The sequence below is a fragment of the Mastigoproctus giganteus genome, chromosome 2 (genome assembly GCF_048544385.1).
Source record: "Mastigoproctus giganteus isolate SK-2022 chromosome 2, ASM4854438v1, whole genome shotgun sequence".
NCBI lineage: Eukaryota > Metazoa > Arthropoda > Arachnida > Uropygi > Thelyphonidae > Mastigoproctus > Mastigoproctus giganteus.
In genome coordinates this window covers 158,065,059-158,084,762 of record NC_143576.1, presented here as the reverse complement: position 1 = coordinate 158,084,762, position 19,704 = coordinate 158,065,059, and the positions used below count along the sequence as shown (strand labels likewise).

The following is a 19,704-nucleotide window of genomic DNA, read 5'->3' as shown; positions in this document are numbered from 1 at the left end:
CGGGAAAAGGTTGGACACCATTGGAAGGTGGGCCAGAGCCCATTGGGAATACACCTTGATCTGCTCACTTTTGACCAGCGCGACTTCGGATAGGTATTACCAGGTACCACTAAGTTGTAGAATGCTAATCCCTTCAGCTCTCTTAATTCGGTCAGCAGCACTAATTGTCTGAAGGCTAAAAAAGCGAACAGGGCGTACCGAGTTAATTCTCTCCTAATCCATTCGCTATATGAAAATTTTCTTCGCTCAACGGAAACTATTTTAAATGTAACTTCCAAGGGGAATTCAAAATAATTAAACAGATGTCTGACTGAGTAATTTAGAATTATAAAAATGGTTATACAGTTTTATATAGAAAAAATCTTAATAATTGACAGTAAAAAAATGCAAATTTAGTTAAATCATTTTAAGCTTATTTGAATAGTAGGTAAACATGTGAAAAAAATTTACGGAATATTACAAATTTCGAAGTGCACTGCATCCAAATATCACACGTCACTGTTAATAAAGGTGCCGGTACGCCGTACCGTGCCGTCCCATCCCATCCCAAAAAAGCACTGCTCGTAGATTGTAGAACGTAGTAAGTCAATACTGTAGTTGCATCCCACAGAAAACATTTTCTGCATGCGCCACCCTTTTTCAGGCTACGGAACACTGTGGTGATTTGAAAGTGCTGAACAGGAAAATAGTATTGTACTGCATTTCTTCTGATTTGAATTCAATTATTGTAACTCCCTTTTATCCATATTTTTAATAACGATTATCTTCTGTCCCTGTCAAACTTTTGCATGCGCCCCTGACGGTAATCAGAATTAAAAGACCGAATTCCGAGCGGTTATTAAATTTATCGTAGTATATCGCCACATCTATTTTTATACATAGCTAATTAAGGATTTTGAATAATAAATATTTGGAGCAATTCATGATATCTGCTTAGTGGCCATATAATGCAGTATTCCACCTTTATTCCTCATGCTGATTACACGAGTTACTTATTGAGCAACAACGATATACTGTACTATATTGCCTTGCGTTTACAGAATATGGAATGATTGTATGCAAGACGTGAAGGATTGCGTGTCTCTGGTGCTCACGTGCGCGATTTAATACAGTATATCGTTTTCTAGGACAGTAAATTCCTGATAGCGTGTAATTTTTAGGAAATGACCAATTTTGTTCAGGCTGCTGGAACTGCGGTCTAATTCTGAAAGCGCCGAACAGAAAAGTAGTACTGTACTGTAATTTATAAACTGGTAATACTCCAGACAGAGTAATAACATACAGTACTTACTTCTCTGCGATTCCAGATCTTGGGTACAGTTCCAAATTTCGACTAACGGTCGGAAACAGTGCAGTGATTGACAGCTGCCACTCACTGCTTTCCACGCCCACATGTAACGCGCCAAAGTCACGTGATATCATAATACAGTACATCAAAGCCTAAATAAACAAAGGGAAACTACAATACGTTAAATAAGCGAAAATAATTACAAAATTTGAAAATAAGTCCGTTTTTTAAATTAAATGTCTTCCGAAGTTTCGTAAAAACATAATCTTTGGTTAAAATATCTTTTAAGATAGAGATCTCTTATATATATATATATATATATATATATATATATATATATATATATATATATATAAAATAATTTATATATATTTTATATACATATATAATTTGTATTATGAATTGTAATTTTGTTTATAGCTATATTATTGTAATACCTATCATATAACATATTTTATTTTTTTAAATATTATATATATATAGAGAGAGAGAGAGAGAGAGAGAGAGAGAGCTAATAGGCAGAAAATTGAGTAGGGATGCCAAAAAAAAAAAAATAAATAAATTACTTAGGGGTGCCATTATTAAAAAAAAGGTCAAAAACCACTGTACTAGGCTATCAAGTTATGTGTTGTGCTATACCATTAGGTTCGTAGACTTTTAAATTAGTTAATAGCCTTACTAGAATAAAGTTATTAGCTAAAACAAAAGGCTATTCTTTACAAAATGTATGCACTTTCTTAATCTTTACATGTTGGACCACACATAGGAGTGCATGACCTCTTTATGCATCGTAATTAGACTAATTATGCAAATTAGTTTTAAGTGCTAATGTATGAAAATTAGGCCCAATTAATGGTGCAAAATTAATTAATTTTTCCAACTACTGGTGCTAATGATGTCTTAGTGGTTTCCACGTTCACCTATACAATTATGCAAATTAGCATTAATTTATTGTGCTAATTAATGCAAATTACCAGTGCTAATTACTGCTATTTACATACTGCTTGTTTCACTAACTAATTGGCAAGAATTAATATTGCACTAATACTGTTAACTGTTATTGGCAAGAATTAATATTGCACCATTAATTAGGACTAATTAGTACAAATTAGTATCAGCATAAATTAACACAAGACTAATTTGCATAATTAGTCTTAATTACAACTTTGGTTCAGCAAGCTCTCTGATGCTCCTCCAGGGATGAACTAAGGTATTCCCATGCCCTGGACAGAAAGATTATTTTGGCATCCCTTTGCATATGCTAGAAATAACGTTTTGCAAAAAAATCTTTCCCTTGCTCTTCAGCTTCTGACGCTCTTGCAAGAATGGCGCCCAGGGCAGCTGCCCTGTTAGCCCGTACCTTAATCTGGCACTGCCCCCTTCCTGTGGGAGGAGCTACAACTGTGGCATCAGGCTATGTCACTGCAAAAATATGTGGAATGGTTACCATGTTGTAAAGAGTTACCCAAGCTTCTAATGCTCATTACACTGCTACAAAACTAGGTAAAAATCTCCAAATATTTCCTATATTATTTTAGCCATATAGTGCAAAGAAGCCTGAGGCTTATGCTGCACCAGCCAAAAAAAAATTCGAGAGAGAGTCAGAGTCAAAAGTAGAAAGGAATCACCAAGAAAGAAAGAGAAGAATGATGATATCCAGCTCAGGACTGTGTGTGCCAAGCCCATACCCACCAGATGTGAGCCCCTATCAATAATAAAACAATGGTGGCAAAATTCAAACATTTTAATTGAAACAATGGTTAATTGATACAATTATAAGTCAAGTAAAGAACAAATGCACCAAGTTAATCAGAGAATTATAAGTAATTACTGCACTACTAATTTTAAATCAAAAGCTATGAAAAACAAATTTAAACAATTTTTTTTCACTTTCACTTTCAAAAAGGTTTATAGTCCAGATAGCCCATTTCTTTATTTATTATGTTGTGGTATATGTGAAAGTATATTTCTGTGGTTGGAGAGTCGTTGATTTGCAGCTTAGGGGAGTGGTGTTTTGTATTTTTCTTATTTTATGATTTTATTTTATTTTGAATATTAGGGTATTTTGGTACTCAGGTAGCAGAATTGCACCTTGCAAAGTCTAATCCTGATTGTAGTACTAATTTACTGCATTTGTTTCATGGTAATTATTGTCTTTTTCCACAATGGCACTGAGTTTTGCTCCTTTAACAAAAGTTCAGAATGCCTTCAGCTTCAATGCACATTCTTGCCCATTTCACAAGAGAAAATGTAACATCATGAAGAATATGTTGTTCTTTTGGTGCTTACGATCCTAATAACATGACAAAATAATAATTCCTCACAAGTTTTACCTTGAATTCATAAATAAAACATTTTATGGCCACCTCCCCACATACCATGTAAGTCAAAGGGAGAGGTCGAGATCTGGTGATTACAGTGGCCAGTTCTGCAGATGCTTATGGCCAATCCAGCAACCAGGAACATTGTGAGTAATATACTGTATTAATGATATTACTTGCCAGTTGTGTGGAGTAGAAGAGTTTGACAATTTCTCATGTTATATAGTTGTGATGAAAGCATTGATTAAAGCATATTCAGAGCTTGAGGTGGTGGCATGTTCAAAAATTTTTTTTGGGGGTGGGGCTTGTACATTCCAAAAAAAAATTAGTATTAGTAGTGGAAAATGATGCAAGGAAGCAAGCTTATATAGCATAAAAAAAAACAAAACCACTACCATTGTTCTCCCCAGGACCTATCGAATGGGCGCACCGCCCAGTGAATTTAACTGGCTGCCCAGCTAAAATTTAAGTGATTCTTGCAGTACTATATGGTACTCGTTGATCTCAATCAATATTAATTCGAACATGCTATGCAAAGTATTATGCTTCCCCACCCAGCTACTTCATAATGCCACTTGGCTGGAAAAAATTTCTGGGGAGAACACTGCGCTACCCACGTCATCCGTCAATCCCCTCTAATAATTTGTGTAATTATTTCTTAAATTTATTCATCAAACTACCCAACTTCCCAACACCAGATGGAAGTTTGTTTCAGCAATCACTCTCTTGCTGAAAGAAAATTGTTGCACATCTCTTCTACAACCATCCTTTTTTCAGTTTAAATTTATGTCCCCTTAAACACTTCAAACAGGTCTGTATATATGAAAGGGTTGGTTAAACCAGTGGTGCAGCCTTTACAAGTGTCAGCACTACAGTACAATTATAGAAAATGCAATATTCCTGGGGGTGGCTGAAGTATCATAGACATTTCTGCCCTCCCCCATCAGGATGGCAATGCCTGTGATATTTACACTGGAACATTTGGTGCAAACTGACACACTGCACTCAAAGTCACTTAGGTTGTGCTGTTGTTCCACTGAATTGCACATATATGGACTATACATAGATATGTTATATATGTATATATATATTATTTAATACTATCAGAATTATGCAAGGAAAAGCTTATCAGCCAAAAAAATGAGGGTGCAAAAGCATATGTGCTTTCAGCAGATTGTGGTTAAGCATGTGACTGTTAAATATGGTTAACGATTTTATTCATTGTCAAAATAATGAATGTAAACTCTTCCAGAATTGTTCACTTTTTAATTCCAACTTTAATTTCCATGTATTATGTATGCAACTGAAAAATTCCATTTTTTATATTAAAAACACAAAATTTAAATAATTTTTTGAAAATAAAACCCCTTCTGCTGTGCTAGATCTGTTAGTGATTGAAATGTAAATCAAAAAACATTACAAGAGAGAGAGACAGAGACTTACTTCAACTATTGGACACCAGTCAGGTGCTTCAATGTCACAAAGCCAGAGAGTGTAACCATTGAAGGCACTGCCATCTGTCATAAATTCACTGTACTTCATTAATTGGATGTGAGAGATTCCACTCAACATGCACACATAACTTTATCTTGCGTTTTTTCTGTTTTGCACAATAATTAACGAGATTTTTAGAATTTAATGGAGAAATCTAAAGTGAACACTTTTGTTGACAGCTACTGAGAGTTCAGTTATGGGGACTGAGTAGACGAAGAGTATGACATCTGAAGGCCATGTAGGGATCTCGAAGACCCCTGTCTCAGGGTTAAGTGGGAAAAGCATTTTTGTGAATCTGTTTTCCTGAAGAGTAAATTGATCTAAAAAATGCTGTGCAGTTAAAGGTTGAACAGCAGCATGAAGTTTATTGATCCAGCTAAAATATCAGGAAGGTAGTATGAACTTCAGATAATAATGTAACCTATCTGTTAATGAACACATGATATTGACCACTCTTGGTGTGTAAGAGTTAGCAGTTTATATAGCTAAAATTTGGTATTAGATTTGCCTACTGGTTTGAAGGTTAAGCTCTTTTTAATAGTAAAAGTTATGGGATTATATTGTGTGTTCAGAGGTGAAAACCTGTTTAACAAGATACTTTAATTCTTTTTTAAATTTTTAGTTAATAGTATTAAAGAACTGCATACCTTCTCTTTGTCAGTTGACATTTCATGAAGAAAACTGTCGACAGAGACCACGAATGTGTCAAATGGCTGAACTTGGCTGCAGATTCAAAGTGAGTAAAAAATTTTTTTTTATGTGCACATAGTCACTGAATGCAAATATTTTCTTTTAGTTGCATATATTTCACAAATATAGCATGTATGCAAAAATTATTTATGATAAATATTAATATTAATAATTACTACACAACTAAATTTTTAAGTAAGTTTTGAACTATTAAAATTTAAATTATGTCCATTTCTGATAAGTCTGTGGTCCATTATTTATTTATTTATTTTTTTTTTTTTTGTTGCATCAGGCAGCTTGTGTGCTGAGAATATCCATTTTTTTTTTTTTTGGTTGGTCTGTAACAACTAAAATCCACAACTTCTGGACTGGCTTATCCAGAAGAAGAGACCTGTGAAACATATGAACTAATGACTGAATTTAGTGCTGGAAAGGAAGTATAATGATTTTGTTAGAAGCATAAGGTTTCAGGAAAATATGTAGAAGATGGAATTTCACAAGAGAAATGAAGTATTATTATGAATAGATTTGAAAAGACCTTGTCAAAGAGAACATTTTAAAAGTATAATAAGAGAAGATGACACATGAGTATTTCAATGTAATCTCATGCTAAATGACAGCCTGTGGAATGGAGATGTGCAGCTTCTCCAGTGGGGAAGGAGAATAAGATCATGGCATCTTTGATTTTGAGCACCAAGGGGATCTATTTTATGGGTTTTTTACAGAAGTAACTTAATTAATAAAGAACAATACAGTAAAATTTCACATTTCGTAGCTTTTGTTTGCTGATTTGCTACTGAGTTTTTGTGTCCCTATTTTCTGGGATTGGGCAGCTACTTTTGACTACTTGAGGCCTATACTTTGATCCTTTTCCACCCATTGTGAGCCACACATTGTCATTCATCGAATAATGGGAGTCTGTGGTCACGGATGGAGGGGGCACAATGTTGAGAGCCAAAACAGAGCACCCTCAGATCAGCTTCACTGGGGCTGCCTTTCCCTCCTTCAATTTCTCCTTTCTTTTTATGGCAGAGGTATGAAAGCCCTTTTATGATGCCTCCATCCAATTCTCCCCCACGCATATGGTCCAAGGAATTAATAAGATAGCGGCTACAGTAATATTAATATATTTTGTGGTATTACATGGATTTAAGCACCTGGTAATTGGTTACTTTCTTGGGTACATGGTAAGCCCACTGTGAATCAATCACCTTGACTCATAATCTTATTTGTTGTCGCAATATGTGACATCAGATTTTACACTATAGGCCTAAAAGGATTTTATTGGTGAAGGATGCATATATTATTAAAGCAAACTAAACATCATCTTCTATTGGAAATTTTATTTTTTTTCCTTATGAAATCAAATTCCTGATAGCTGTACAACTACAACCATTTTTGTCAATAGAAAATGCAGATTCATAGTTTTGTTGTTGTTGTTTGTTATTTGGTTTTTAGGAGCATTAGCAACTAAGGCCATATTGCTCCGGGTTATGCAGTGGTCTTTCCCTGACCTTTTCGCAATGTCCGTATTTGGTGGTGACGGGCTCGAACCCCGGTCTAATCAAGAAGCGTGTGCTACGCACTGCTGCTCCTTCCCACCTGGCTACGGAGGCGCCTGCAGATTCATAGCTGGCAAATTATGATAGCAAGGGAGCTGAAGGGATGTTACACACAAATGATGAAAAGGCATTTAGATTTCTCTACATATTTAAATTTGATTCCCATACGTGGAGTTTCACTTGGGTTTGTTAAAATTTGGAATACAGTGTCAGTTCTCCCAATGCCGAGTGAGCATGTGTCTTACTATCATTTGCTGAATGAGTTTCCGGGTGCTTTAACTAAGTTAATTTTGCAATCCAATGTTAAAAAGTGTTAGGAGTGAATTTGTTAAAAAATACCTGAACATCAAAATAAGAAACTTTTTATTATATTTTATAACCTCAAATGTCTAAAATGTGTTCTGTGTGTTTCAAATATTTAGCAAAAATGCTATCTATTGCTTTCATCAAATATTAATATGTTAATTATCTTTTCTAGGGCACAAAAGATGACCTTGGTTATCATGAAGATGATATAAAAGCACACTTTCCATTGCTTGTAGCATCTATTGTATCATGTAGACAAGGAATACAGGTAATTTTTTTTTTTTTTTGTTTTAAATAAATAATTTGTAGTCTGCTATGGGAAACTTACCAGATTTTCAGATTTTAACAGCATTATACAAAATACCAAAGTAACTAATAATATAAATATGGAAATATGGAGATAGAAATTTAGGTAATGTGTGCATTTCAATCATATTTGATTATACAGTAATGAAATGTGTTTAATTTAGTAATTATCAATAGTATCTTTTGGATTCTGGATTCTGTACAGTATTTGAGAATCATCTATTTGCCAGAACTTCAAGGGATGCTCTCACGATGGATAGCTGTAAGGTGGGATTTGTGAAGCAGTACTTCTAAATGCAATGGATAGTGCAGGGTTGATGCATAAGGGAAAAAAAGTTAATCCATCAATGTAAAATTTGGTAGAAAGATCTGTATGAATATTCAAAATAAGTCCTGAAATTTTGTAAAGGATTGGTGCTGCAAATAAAGTTAGAGATGATCAGTTACTATACATGTGTGTTATATGTATCAGTTATAGTATTGTATATATTAATTATATATATAATATATAATTAATATATACTGGCTCTAATAATAGAGGAGCTCTTTATTGCATACAAAAGGCACATGCTGTACACAATACCCTTCATGGCTACAAGCCAGGGGTTAATGTTGAATAGTTACTGTAATAACCTATTTGTTTGTTACTGCATGCAAGGCTATAGCAACAAAGTTGGTTTTTGTTCAATATACTAGAAACCCCAGTCTGCCTTATAAGTCAGTTTGCTTTTATATAACTTAATTGGTCTCTGGCTTTACTGTATTAGCAAACTGCTTTTCCACAGCCATTTTAACAGGATTCCATATCCTGTTAAAGTGGCTGTGGACATTAAAATGGACATTATTGTATCATTATTCATATATGAAGTTTATATATATGCAGAGAGACAAGGAATTTTTGTGTAAGGAATCTTACATTTTTGTTTGGCTTTAATTTCTCCTGACTTTTGGTTTCATATTGTATATACTTGTATGCATATGCTGTACATATCAATTACAATTAATGCAGTGCAAATATATGAAAAACTTAAACAACGTGACTAAATGTTTTACAAATTGTATAACATGAATAAATATTGTACAAATGTGCAATAAACATACCAATAAATTAAATTTTGAATTTGAATTTTTATTTTATATAATTTTAATTTATACTTTAATAAACCATTGGTTTACTTTTGGTATCAGGGAACTCTGAAGGAAATTTTGGCTTAAATATATCGTCAACTCGTGTAAGGATAGCACTTACTCTGGGTTAAAATGACTTCCTGAGTTTTATTGTGAAATCTCATGTTATCCTAGCATGATTCAGATTATTATTAGTAATTTGACGTTCAGCTGAAAGCAGTGGCAAGCTTATTAGTCATTTGACTTATGGAAGACCTTACAGATAAATTTTAAAGTTTCCAAAGCTGTAATATCAGTCAAACATTCCAATCATTCAATGTCGTCAGTATGACAATCATTCTTAAACACTAATTTTAAAATGTGGTTTGGTTACAACTGAAACCAAAGACAGTTTCCATGAACAAAGTTTGATTTCTAGTTCACAGTTTGCTAAAAGGAAGTTAATTTGAAAGCACATACAAAAAAAGTAAACTGTCTTGTTTCAAAAATATTCATACTATAAATTTTCCTACAGCTAAAATACTGAGACCAATCTTTGAGTAATATTTCACTTATTTCATCTATTCAAAGAAAGATTGAAAACTATGTTGGTGTTGTTTAGACTAAATTGTTCACTAAAGCAATCATCTGCTGAGAAATGTATGGTATCATTGGAACATATTATTATACCAGGTACTTATAATAATATAAGATGTCTAATGCAAAGATGTCTTGTTATATAAAATTCTGGAGATGTGACAGTAAGTTCTTGCTTGTTTTGCATACATCTGTGTTACTGTTAATCATTAATATTTAATGCATAATCATGTTGTTTGCCTTCAGCTTGATTATGTACATTATGTATATTCATTCAGTGAAAAGACACACAGCCCACGTTAATGTGTGCTAATGGGTGTCTTTCTGTGTAATGACAGTAAAAGTTTTTCACTCTCATTATAGTCAAGTGCAGCTGTAGAGCATTTGTTCAATGAATATGCTACAGCTGCACTATAGCATATTTGCTGAGTTGGAGGGCATTCCATTGTTAACTTTATAAACCCCTTCAACAGTTGAGTATAGATAAATATTTTGCTTCCATTGCTTCTTCACTAAAGGTCTAGAATCAAGATTGTTTACTGTTGAGAAGGTCTCTGTAAGCAAACAAAGAAGTTGTGCCCCACACTGGAGTTCTCTTTCTTTTACTCTTACTTGATCATTGCAGTTTTGTAGCAGAGCCATCAACCACCTTTTAGGAGTATATGAACCAAGGATGCAGACATATCACCAGTACATGTTCTGTCCTTACATATTGAATTGAACCTCTTTATTCCTGAAAGCAGTGGATGTACCTTTCTCAAGCCTTCAGATTATTCTGTAATGGATGAAGCGTTGATAAGCTAACTCGAACTAGCATATATCTTGGACTTCTCTTGAAGAATATCATCGGATTTCAAGGTTGGGGTGTGGGGGGAGAAACAATAACATTTACACATTCCTACATATATTTCATAGTCTATGGATCTTAACAGAGAACAGTATTCTAAAACAGAGTTTGCTGTGTCTGGAAGTGAACAAACTAAGTCCTTCAGTTCAGCTGCAGACTTGTATTGTAGGTGGTTTCCAGCAAGTTGCATTAGGTGTCATAAAATATGCACCACATGTCCTTTTTTATGCATTGATGTCTGGTTTAATTTTGACCACAGTTTACTGTGCTTTTCAAGAGTGAAGTTGAACTCTTGTTAATGATCTTCTTGAATGATACAGACAAGGGAATAAAGGGTATAATGTTGAAATGTACAATATCTATGCGCGTGTAGTAGAAGGTTTCCTGTAAAGTGAGCTCTTCGTATAATATGCAATTTTAAAGTGATTCTTATTTTCCTGAGTATGAAAGATATCAGATGGTTTGCCTCATCGTCGTGGATCCGATGGTTACCAGGTAATCTTTTATATGAATTTTATTTAAGACTGTTACTAAGAATATAGAAGTGGCTCTATTGTGTTGGACCTATAGCACAATGTTAAGCTAACACCTTCTCTATATGCTGGAAGGACAAGCGCTGAGTTGGTGACTAATACACTAATTCCCAAGGGCAACCTGCTTAAAGGAAGTAAAGTTAATCTTTGCCTCCAGCTCATTCAATGGAACGCTCCCTTGGTGTAGCCTTTTCTTTGACCACGCGCTTCCTAGAAACTGAACGTAAAGCTTTGGAAACAGAACACTTCACATTAAAATGATGAACAATCAAAGCAGCTGCACAATTTGTAAGGTGAAGTCTTTTGTGCAAGAGGGGTTTTTGTAAGCCGTGCACCCCACAATGCTATGGAAATTGAATAAAGAATGGCAAAAAATGTAGACATGCAATCTTTGTAATAGAAATAGTGTAATCAATGTAGATAATGAATCTGTAAATCCACAGAAAGTAGACGGTAGTGTCCTAGCCATTGAACTCGATAAATCCCCATCACTGACATCATTACTGCCTGCTCAACCTCCTCGCAACTCTGTTACTAACAAAAATGGAATGGAGATTGTGTCTGATGAATCCAGCACACAAACCAGTATGCTTGAAAGTCCGATGGTCAACATAGACCAAGTAATCATTAATGATTTAATATCTAACAGCCTTACAGACATTATCAGTGAGCACACGAGAACTATCACTGCCCTACAAACAGATAATGCAAGGAACCTATTAGGCAAGATGGAAAGAATTTCGGAATGTGTCACTGACCTCTTCACAGAAAACCAGCTCCTACGGGCACAAAACGTAGAGATCCTGCGAGAAGTATTCCAACTGAAAAGTCAACTTGAAGAGAACTTAAGAACATGATCGTGAACTGTATCCCTTTGAAGCCTGGCCGATATGTAGGACTGCCGTTTGCCTCCTCTCTGCCACCTAATGATATGAACAAAACCTCCCCACTCAGTGACAGTGGCAGCCCAATAATAACCCCAGTCAATCACGATGGGATAACACTTCAGGAAGGTGATGTACCTGAACATCAGTGGACTTCCGTACTGACAAAGAATCCAATGCGGAATCAGAAAGAAACTAATGAAGAACCAGTTGATAAAAGTAATGGTGAGAATGAAAATCCCCCTGCTTTTTCTGCAACACCACACCTCGCCAAATTGACACACAGAAATAAGCCTCGAATGGATCCACGATGACACCTACTAGTCATTCCAATTATGTTATTTAAAACCATCAGGAAATCCATACGGAAGCTCATCATCATGCTGAGTCTGCCCCCCACTCCTGGGCTGAGGTTGTCGCTAGGCCGTCCCCTCACATATCGAGAGGGGAAACAACTAAGAAAAATTACAAAATCCAAGATGCAAGAACAGTACCGCAGCCACGAATAAACAATAGATCTAGACAATCACATATAACCGAGAAGCCCTACTACCTGGCTCTAGTCTAGCTGGAAACCAGCACATGTCGACCAACAACCCACTCACAGAAGCCTGTTTATTTTACGATTAGCTCCACATACAACCTCAGAGCAGGTTAAAAATGGCATAAAAGATAACCTGAACCTATTTGTTGATGTTTACCAATTGCCCACAAAATGGCCTTCCTATTCATCTTTCAGATTAGATTGTGACATAACCCAATAAAAATCTTGATTCAGCCATCTGCCTGGCCTCGAGGGTTCCTCATCAGACCCTATTTTCAGTCCTCTGCCTCAAGACTTCATCAGCACAGCCAAATACCACACGGTCACATTAAGGGTCCAGGTAACCCAACTAGCTGACTCAGCATGGACATCGAGGAAGAAAGGCAATATACAATTCCTGTGAGATATCTCAAAGAGACATCTCCAGAATAGACAGACACAAACCACCAAAGCAGAAGGTATTAAGGAAGATCCCCAGACAGCCTATCTATCTTTTATCAGAATGCCCATAGCATCTGTAATAAGCTCAAAACTGTAGAAGAGCTTTTACTCTCACACAATTATGATGTGCTTTGCATAACAGAAACTTGGCTTGACCATAATGAAGAGGACTTTCCATTTGCAGTGTTGGCTGGTTATAATGTGATTCTTTGCTCCTGACAGGACAAAAGAGGGAGTGGAGTGGGACTTTTCTATAAAACACCACACATGTTTGTAACTAAGAAGTACAAAAGCCACTCTACTAAGTTTGAAGGCCTAATTGTGTCATGCCAATTTAAATCAGCCCACATTGATATTGCAGTTATCTACACCTCCCCCACCCCGTACCCAATGCTGAAACCATTGACAAGATAACTAATTGGCTCATTCGTGGACTTTGTCCTTCGGCAAGGCATGTAATATGTGGAGATTTCAACTTAACCCCTCAACTTGTGCATCTTCAGTCCAGAATGTTAACTAACCTTTATCCATTAGGAATCCATTTAATTAATAATCTCCCAACCAGGGATTACAACCACCTTGATCTTGTACTATCATCAAGCGCCTGTGAATTTGATTCAACAGCAGAAACGGCCTTTCAATCTGACCATATGCCAATTTTCTTTAACATGTCTTTTATGACTCCAAACTACAACATTTCGACTTGGATCCACACTAAGGTTATAACAAGCCCAAAATTAATCAACATTAGTAAATGCCTTGAAGCAGCAACTGCAATCCCTTCGAATGCACTTGAGCAGTGTGATAGTCAACTTGCCTTGGATCTGTTAACTAGTTGGCTCGTCACAATTTCTAACTTTGCAGCCTCAAAGAAAATAAGGATCTCGGAACGTACAAGAGGATGGTGGACCCCTGAGCTGAGGAACAGCTTTAAGCCTTAAAAGCAACTCTAAAAACAATGGAAAAGGACTCAAAGCGTACTCAAAAGTACGTGCAAGCTTTAAGTCTCAAGCTATAAAGCATTACGTTGAAGCCAAACTTTGTAAGGGTGCCCCATCATACCCACAGAAACACTCTGAACTCTCCGCAGAGTTTGATCCTGATGTCTGGATGGACTTTATTGCATGATTTCAGCAAGGTCACCATGAGTCCAGTGACATTTCCATGTTTGATGATGATGTGCCCAGAGATGCACTCGCAACCATTTTAATTACAAGACACGATCTGATATCTGCAATTAGTCAATTGCCCGCAACTGATACTGCAGGGATTGATAAAGTTCCACAGTTTATAATTAAATGTTTGAGCCCATATCTAATTGATCATCTCTTAATGATTTTTAACACCATATTAAAAGGAGAATTTTTCCCTCCAACATGGAATATGTATTCTGTTAGGCCACTCCCAAAAGTTTCTCAGTCAGCTGAAGCCAAGCACTTTAGACCCATCTCATGCTTCTCATGTTTATTGAAGTTGCTTGAGAAAACATTGCTGAAAACACTTACTATGCACATCCTCCCTCACAGGTCTTGGCAAATTCATTATGCTCTGCAGGATAGATCAACGGTTAGTAATTTACTTATGACTACCAATGCCATACTTGAATCGCTTGAGGAGAAAGAAGAAATGGCAATAACTTATCTAGATGTACAAGCTGTGTTCGATAGTGTTAACATCTCAGCCTTGCTTAAGCTCCTCCAAACTTACTATCACATTACAGGCCGAGTATTGAAATTTTTGACATCCTTTTTTCAGAATAGAACCATCTAACTGTCCATTGGAAAGCAGATGTATACAAGGCAAATACAAGCAGGCATGCCACAAGGGGAGTCCTGTCTGGCATTCTTTTTACAGCAATAATTAACCTGCTAATATAAAACAGAACAGATATATTATCGTATGCTGCTGACTTGAAGCTCCTAACAAAAATAAAATCGACCGCTGAAGCAATAGACACTACAGTACACATCAACAAGATTTTATCAGAAATGCAGCAGTACCTCATGAGATTTGACTTGAAAGTGAACCCTGAAAAATCTAGAATCATGGGTTTCTCACTGAAACCCACACCAACCATAATTCAGCCCACGATTGAATGAGTTTTGATCCCCTAAATTGAAAAGCAAAGAGATCTGGGTGTGATCTTTGATGGAAAACTAAAATTCCATCTTCGTATAGAAGAGATCTGTGCCAAATTCAATAGGAAACAGTGGATTGCCAAGCAGCACTTGTTACATATCAGAACAGATATGTATATCAGAATGATCATTTTTGAAGGCATACTCTACGGTTTGTTATGTTTGTTATTAGGGGCATTAGCAACTAAGGCCATATTGCTCCGTGAATATGCAGTGGTCATTCCCTAACCTTTCCACATCCTCCGTATTTGGTGGTGATGGGCTCGAACCCTGGTCTAATCAAGAAGCGTGTGCTGCGCACTGCTGCTCCTTCCCACCTCGCTACGGAGGCGCCCATACTCTATGGAGTAGAGTTTTGGGGCTCGGCTACAAACACAACAGTTAAATCATTAAAAGCCACAGAATACTGGCTTCGGAAGTGGGTTACCTGGAAGTGTCATCTCCCACCACAGCAGTACACAACTCCGATGGCCAAAGCACTGAATGTAACCAGATTTTCAGCCTTAATGCACGAAAGAAGACTAATCTACGCCATCAAAATGATCACTGGAAAAATCTCAGCACCCAACAGTTGGGACACTGTGTGTTGGCGGATCCCCCAACCAGCACTCCGAAGCTTCTTGCTGTCCCTTCAAGGCTACATTTTAAAGATCGATTCCTCCCTTATCAGAAGCTCTGTCTAGCTCAATCCTTCGACACTGACCTGTGCAAAATCATCAGTGACAAAAAGTATAGACGGCTCATCCTGGATTTGCATGTGGGTTCCAACAACCATCAATTGATGTAAGGTCGCTCCAGCTGGTCAAGAATTTGACGGAAAACCGAATTCAAGGAAACTATTCTGTGTAATTTTTTATGTCTCTTATTATTTTAAATTGATGTATTATTATTTATTTTATTAATTTTTAAGGAAATATAATCTACTTTATGTTATTTATCCTGTATTATATCTCCGGTGAGATGATATCTCACCGCCTGTTAACCCCTGGCTTAGTGCCGTGAAGGGTATGGTAAAATCTGGGTACCTGCGTGTACTTTTTGCACCTTGAAATAAAGATCATATTTATTTATATATAAATTTGCAGATGGTATAAAGGTGGAAGAGTGGTTAAATCAGGCTGATATTCAGAATGATTTGGGCAGGCATTATGGATGGTCAGCGAAATGGCAGTTATGTTATAATGCTACAAAATATAAGGTTCTACACTTGGAACTGAGAGTAGTAGTAATGGCAAACAAGGGAAGAAAGCAAGCTTGTATAGCATCAGCCAAAAAAAAAAAAATCACAGTTCATCCATCTGTACCCTCTGAGAATTTGTCTAGTTCTCCCATAAATTTATTCAACCCATCCACTCCCATGACAACAGATGAAAGCCTGTTTCAACAAACAACCAGGTTGATTGTTGGAACAATCAAGTTTGAAGGCAAACTTCCGCACAACTATCCTGCAATCATCCTCCCTCAATTTATGTCTCCTCATGTGTAGTCTCAGCAAGTGAAAGAATACCATTAACATTCAATTTTCTCAATCCATTCAAGGCTTTAAACACATAGGCGCCTCCGTAGCCAGGTGGGAAGGAGCAGCAGTGCGTAGCACACGCTTCTTGATTAGACCGGGGTTCGAGCCCGTCACCACCAAATACGGAGGATGCGGAAAGGTCAGGGAATGACCACCGCATATCCCGGAGCAATATGGCCTTAGTTGCTAATGCTCCTAAAAAAAACCAAATAACAAATAATAACAGCTTTAAACACCTCAATCAGATCTCCCTGCCTTTCTAGATAAGAGCACCCCTTTGTTCCCTTCACTAATCTGGTTGCCCTTCTCTGCACCCATTCCAGCAGATCTGCATCCTTCCTAAAGTGAGGCCTCCAGACCTATACAGTATTCAAGATAACTTATACCCTAAGTGGGGTAAAAAGGGTGTAAATGAGGAAATACTTGGGTATTTTAATAGTCAGGCATGCAGTGTAAGCAGGCAGCCGGGAAAGTGCATAGTGTTTTATTAGTGATTTACCACCTTTTTGCATCTAGAGAAAGGGAGGTTATAGTTTCATTATAAAAGTCAGTAGTGAGAAATCTTTGGAATATCATTCAGCTTTGGAGAGCACATTTGGAAAAAGACATTCAGCTTCTTCAAAGAATCTGAAGACAAGTGTCTCATATAGTGCAAACAAAGGAGCATCCATATGAGGAGCAGTACAGATTACAAAGTGTAGGGGGGTTAAATCAAGGAAACAAGACAAATCCTTATACACCTACCTCAGTTTGCTTCAGTCAACTCAAATAGATCCCCTTCAGAGAGATCTGTTTGAGGTGTATAAGGATTGAGAAGGGGGGGGGGGCAGTTTGACTGAAGGAATTTTTACACTGAAATCTGATTCAAATATCAGGGTATATAAATATTAATTGCTGGGAAAAACTGATGAGTGAATGTCAGAACGTTTGGCCAGAATTTTGTTGACCACTAGAACAAACTGCCTTCTTTGGTGGTTGAAACTTTTCCACAAATACTTTCTGGTAGTGGGAAAAATATGATTAAAGTAATATAGATTTTTTTTTTTTTTTTGATTCAGCAAATGCCTAGCTTCCTTGCATGTTTATTGCCTATACTAATATTCTTCTGAACTTTCCATTTTCTTGAATGCTATTTTCTGAATATATTGTTGTCACCAGATTAAGTGATTTTCACATTTTTAATGTGAAAGTAATTGTATTTTTCTGTGATCATTAATAATACCTGTGCTCAATCACAGACATCAATAAATTCAGTATTATTTTCTTTTATAATATTTGCACATTCTGTTTTTTTTTCTCCTTTTAGCCTGTTAAAACTTTCACAACATTCAAACTGTTGTTATACAAGCAACTTTGTTCTATTCCTTGTACTATATATGCATATTGTACAATTCATAAGAGCATATTATGCACTTGTCTACATGTCCCTCTGATACATCAAGTAGGTAGAACACAGTGCTTTCTATTCAGTATGATAAAGCTGATGCAGTCAGCAATTATATTTAACTGTTTTTTTTTTTTATATTCTACGGAGGGTGATATGGTATCTTTTGAGATACCAGTCTACTCAAGCTCTACAAATGCTTTAATGAAGTTTGATTATTTTCTTATTGAGGAATTTGTCAAGTCACAAATTCATTTCCTGAATCTCATCTGTCAACAGTTTTGTTTAAAAACAATTACATTTTCATTTTTGCCCAGTTTTTGTAACTCCAGATTATTACTGAAGTTTTGTTTTTTAAGAGGATGATTTTTCCTTCCAAGCATTCTCCATTATGGTTTTGTCACTCATTTGGAGAGGTTTAAGTTTGAATTCCATCAGAGGCTGGAGGAATTCTTAAACTCATCTTCAATTGAGGCTATAATTAGCCAGTCTTGGCAGAGGGAGTAGGGTTATTTATGGATTTTCCAACCTCCATAACATGCAAATCAGCTTGTGAACACACAATACTAGTGTATGACTTTAGATGCTAACATACTATATAAAACAAAATAAAACTAAACAAAACCTTTCCTTCCAAAGTTCTTTCTTGGTTTATATTTCTTCTTGCAGCTTAATATTGTGTGATGTTGCTGTATAACTTTTCAACTCAATTTTCAGGGAAAAAAAAAAAAAAAAACCAGTTTAAAACTTCTGGTGATTAGAAATCAGCTTTAGAAGACTAATATCATTCATAATAAATCAAATAAATGGAGTTTAATGAATATATAGCTTCAAATTTGATGTGGAAACAATTCCAGTGTTCAAAGTTTTCACTTTATTGATGCAGAAGACATGCCACAGTAACATAGTTTCATTTTCAGAAAAAAAACAAAAAAAAGAATAAAACTTAAATCTGCCCCATGGTAATAAATTACTTTACTCCACATCTCAACTGAGACAAACATGTAAATAACAGAGCTAAAATGGGTAGGTAAGCAGGTTCCTACTTTGCTTCATTGGCAACTCCAAGAGTTGGATGATTCAAAAACACTTGGAATGTGGAGTGCTAGTTATAGTCAACTATGTAATGAAGTAGAAATAAAATTAACATATCCTGGGAATTTTTTCAAAAATTAATATGCAAAAGAACTTGAAAGTTGAAAACAAGTGATTGTTCACTGCCATGCTGGAAAGGAACTAGTTTCAAAATAATTCCTTTATAAAGATGTGAATACATTCTCACAGCATGCCTGAAAGGAATCATCTCAGAGGAACAAGTTTATAAGAACTCGTTCTTTATAAGCACAGTGCTTTTCCTGTTGCTTGGAATAAGACAGCACCGAAAGGTGGCACAAAACAGGAATTGACTGCAGAGTTTTAAGAACAGTGAGAGAAATGCCTTTACGACCTGGAAACTAAATGGTATGAAGTTCATTCAGGATTCTTCTAGAACTAGATTCTAGTATCATCAGATAGTTTGCCTATCTGATGCTAGTAGAGAATGTGCAAGGCTGCCTTTACGCATTCAGTTTCACCTTGTTGGATTTTCTCGACTATTCACAGCATGACTATGACTATTAATTAAACTTTGGCACTTTCTTTCTTTACTTCTTTCTTTCTTCAGCATTCATGGCTGTTTTCTTTATGATTGAACTTTTTTTTTTTTATGTAACTTTTTACAAGCATTTGTAGGATGTTGTTGCA

General features: G+C 36.0%; 1 protein-coding gene across 3 annotated transcripts in view; it reads left to right on the top strand.

Annotated features, from left to right (window-relative positions):
- The window catches only part of LOC150089690 (TNF receptor-associated factor 5-like), a 146,865-nt gene that overhangs the window by 86,772 nt on the left and 40,389 nt on the right, over positions 1 to 19,704 (top strand). For all 3 annotated transcript variants that reach the window (XM_090368736.1, XM_090368735.1, XM_090368737.1), the window contains 2 exons: positions 5,765 to 5,839; positions 7,834 to 7,929. In XM_090368736.1, coding sequence (XP_090224862.1) covers positions 5,765 to 5,839; positions 7,834 to 7,929 — 171 coding nt within the window. The remainder of the gene's footprint in view (positions 1 to 5,764; positions 5,840 to 7,833; positions 7,930 to 19,704) is intronic.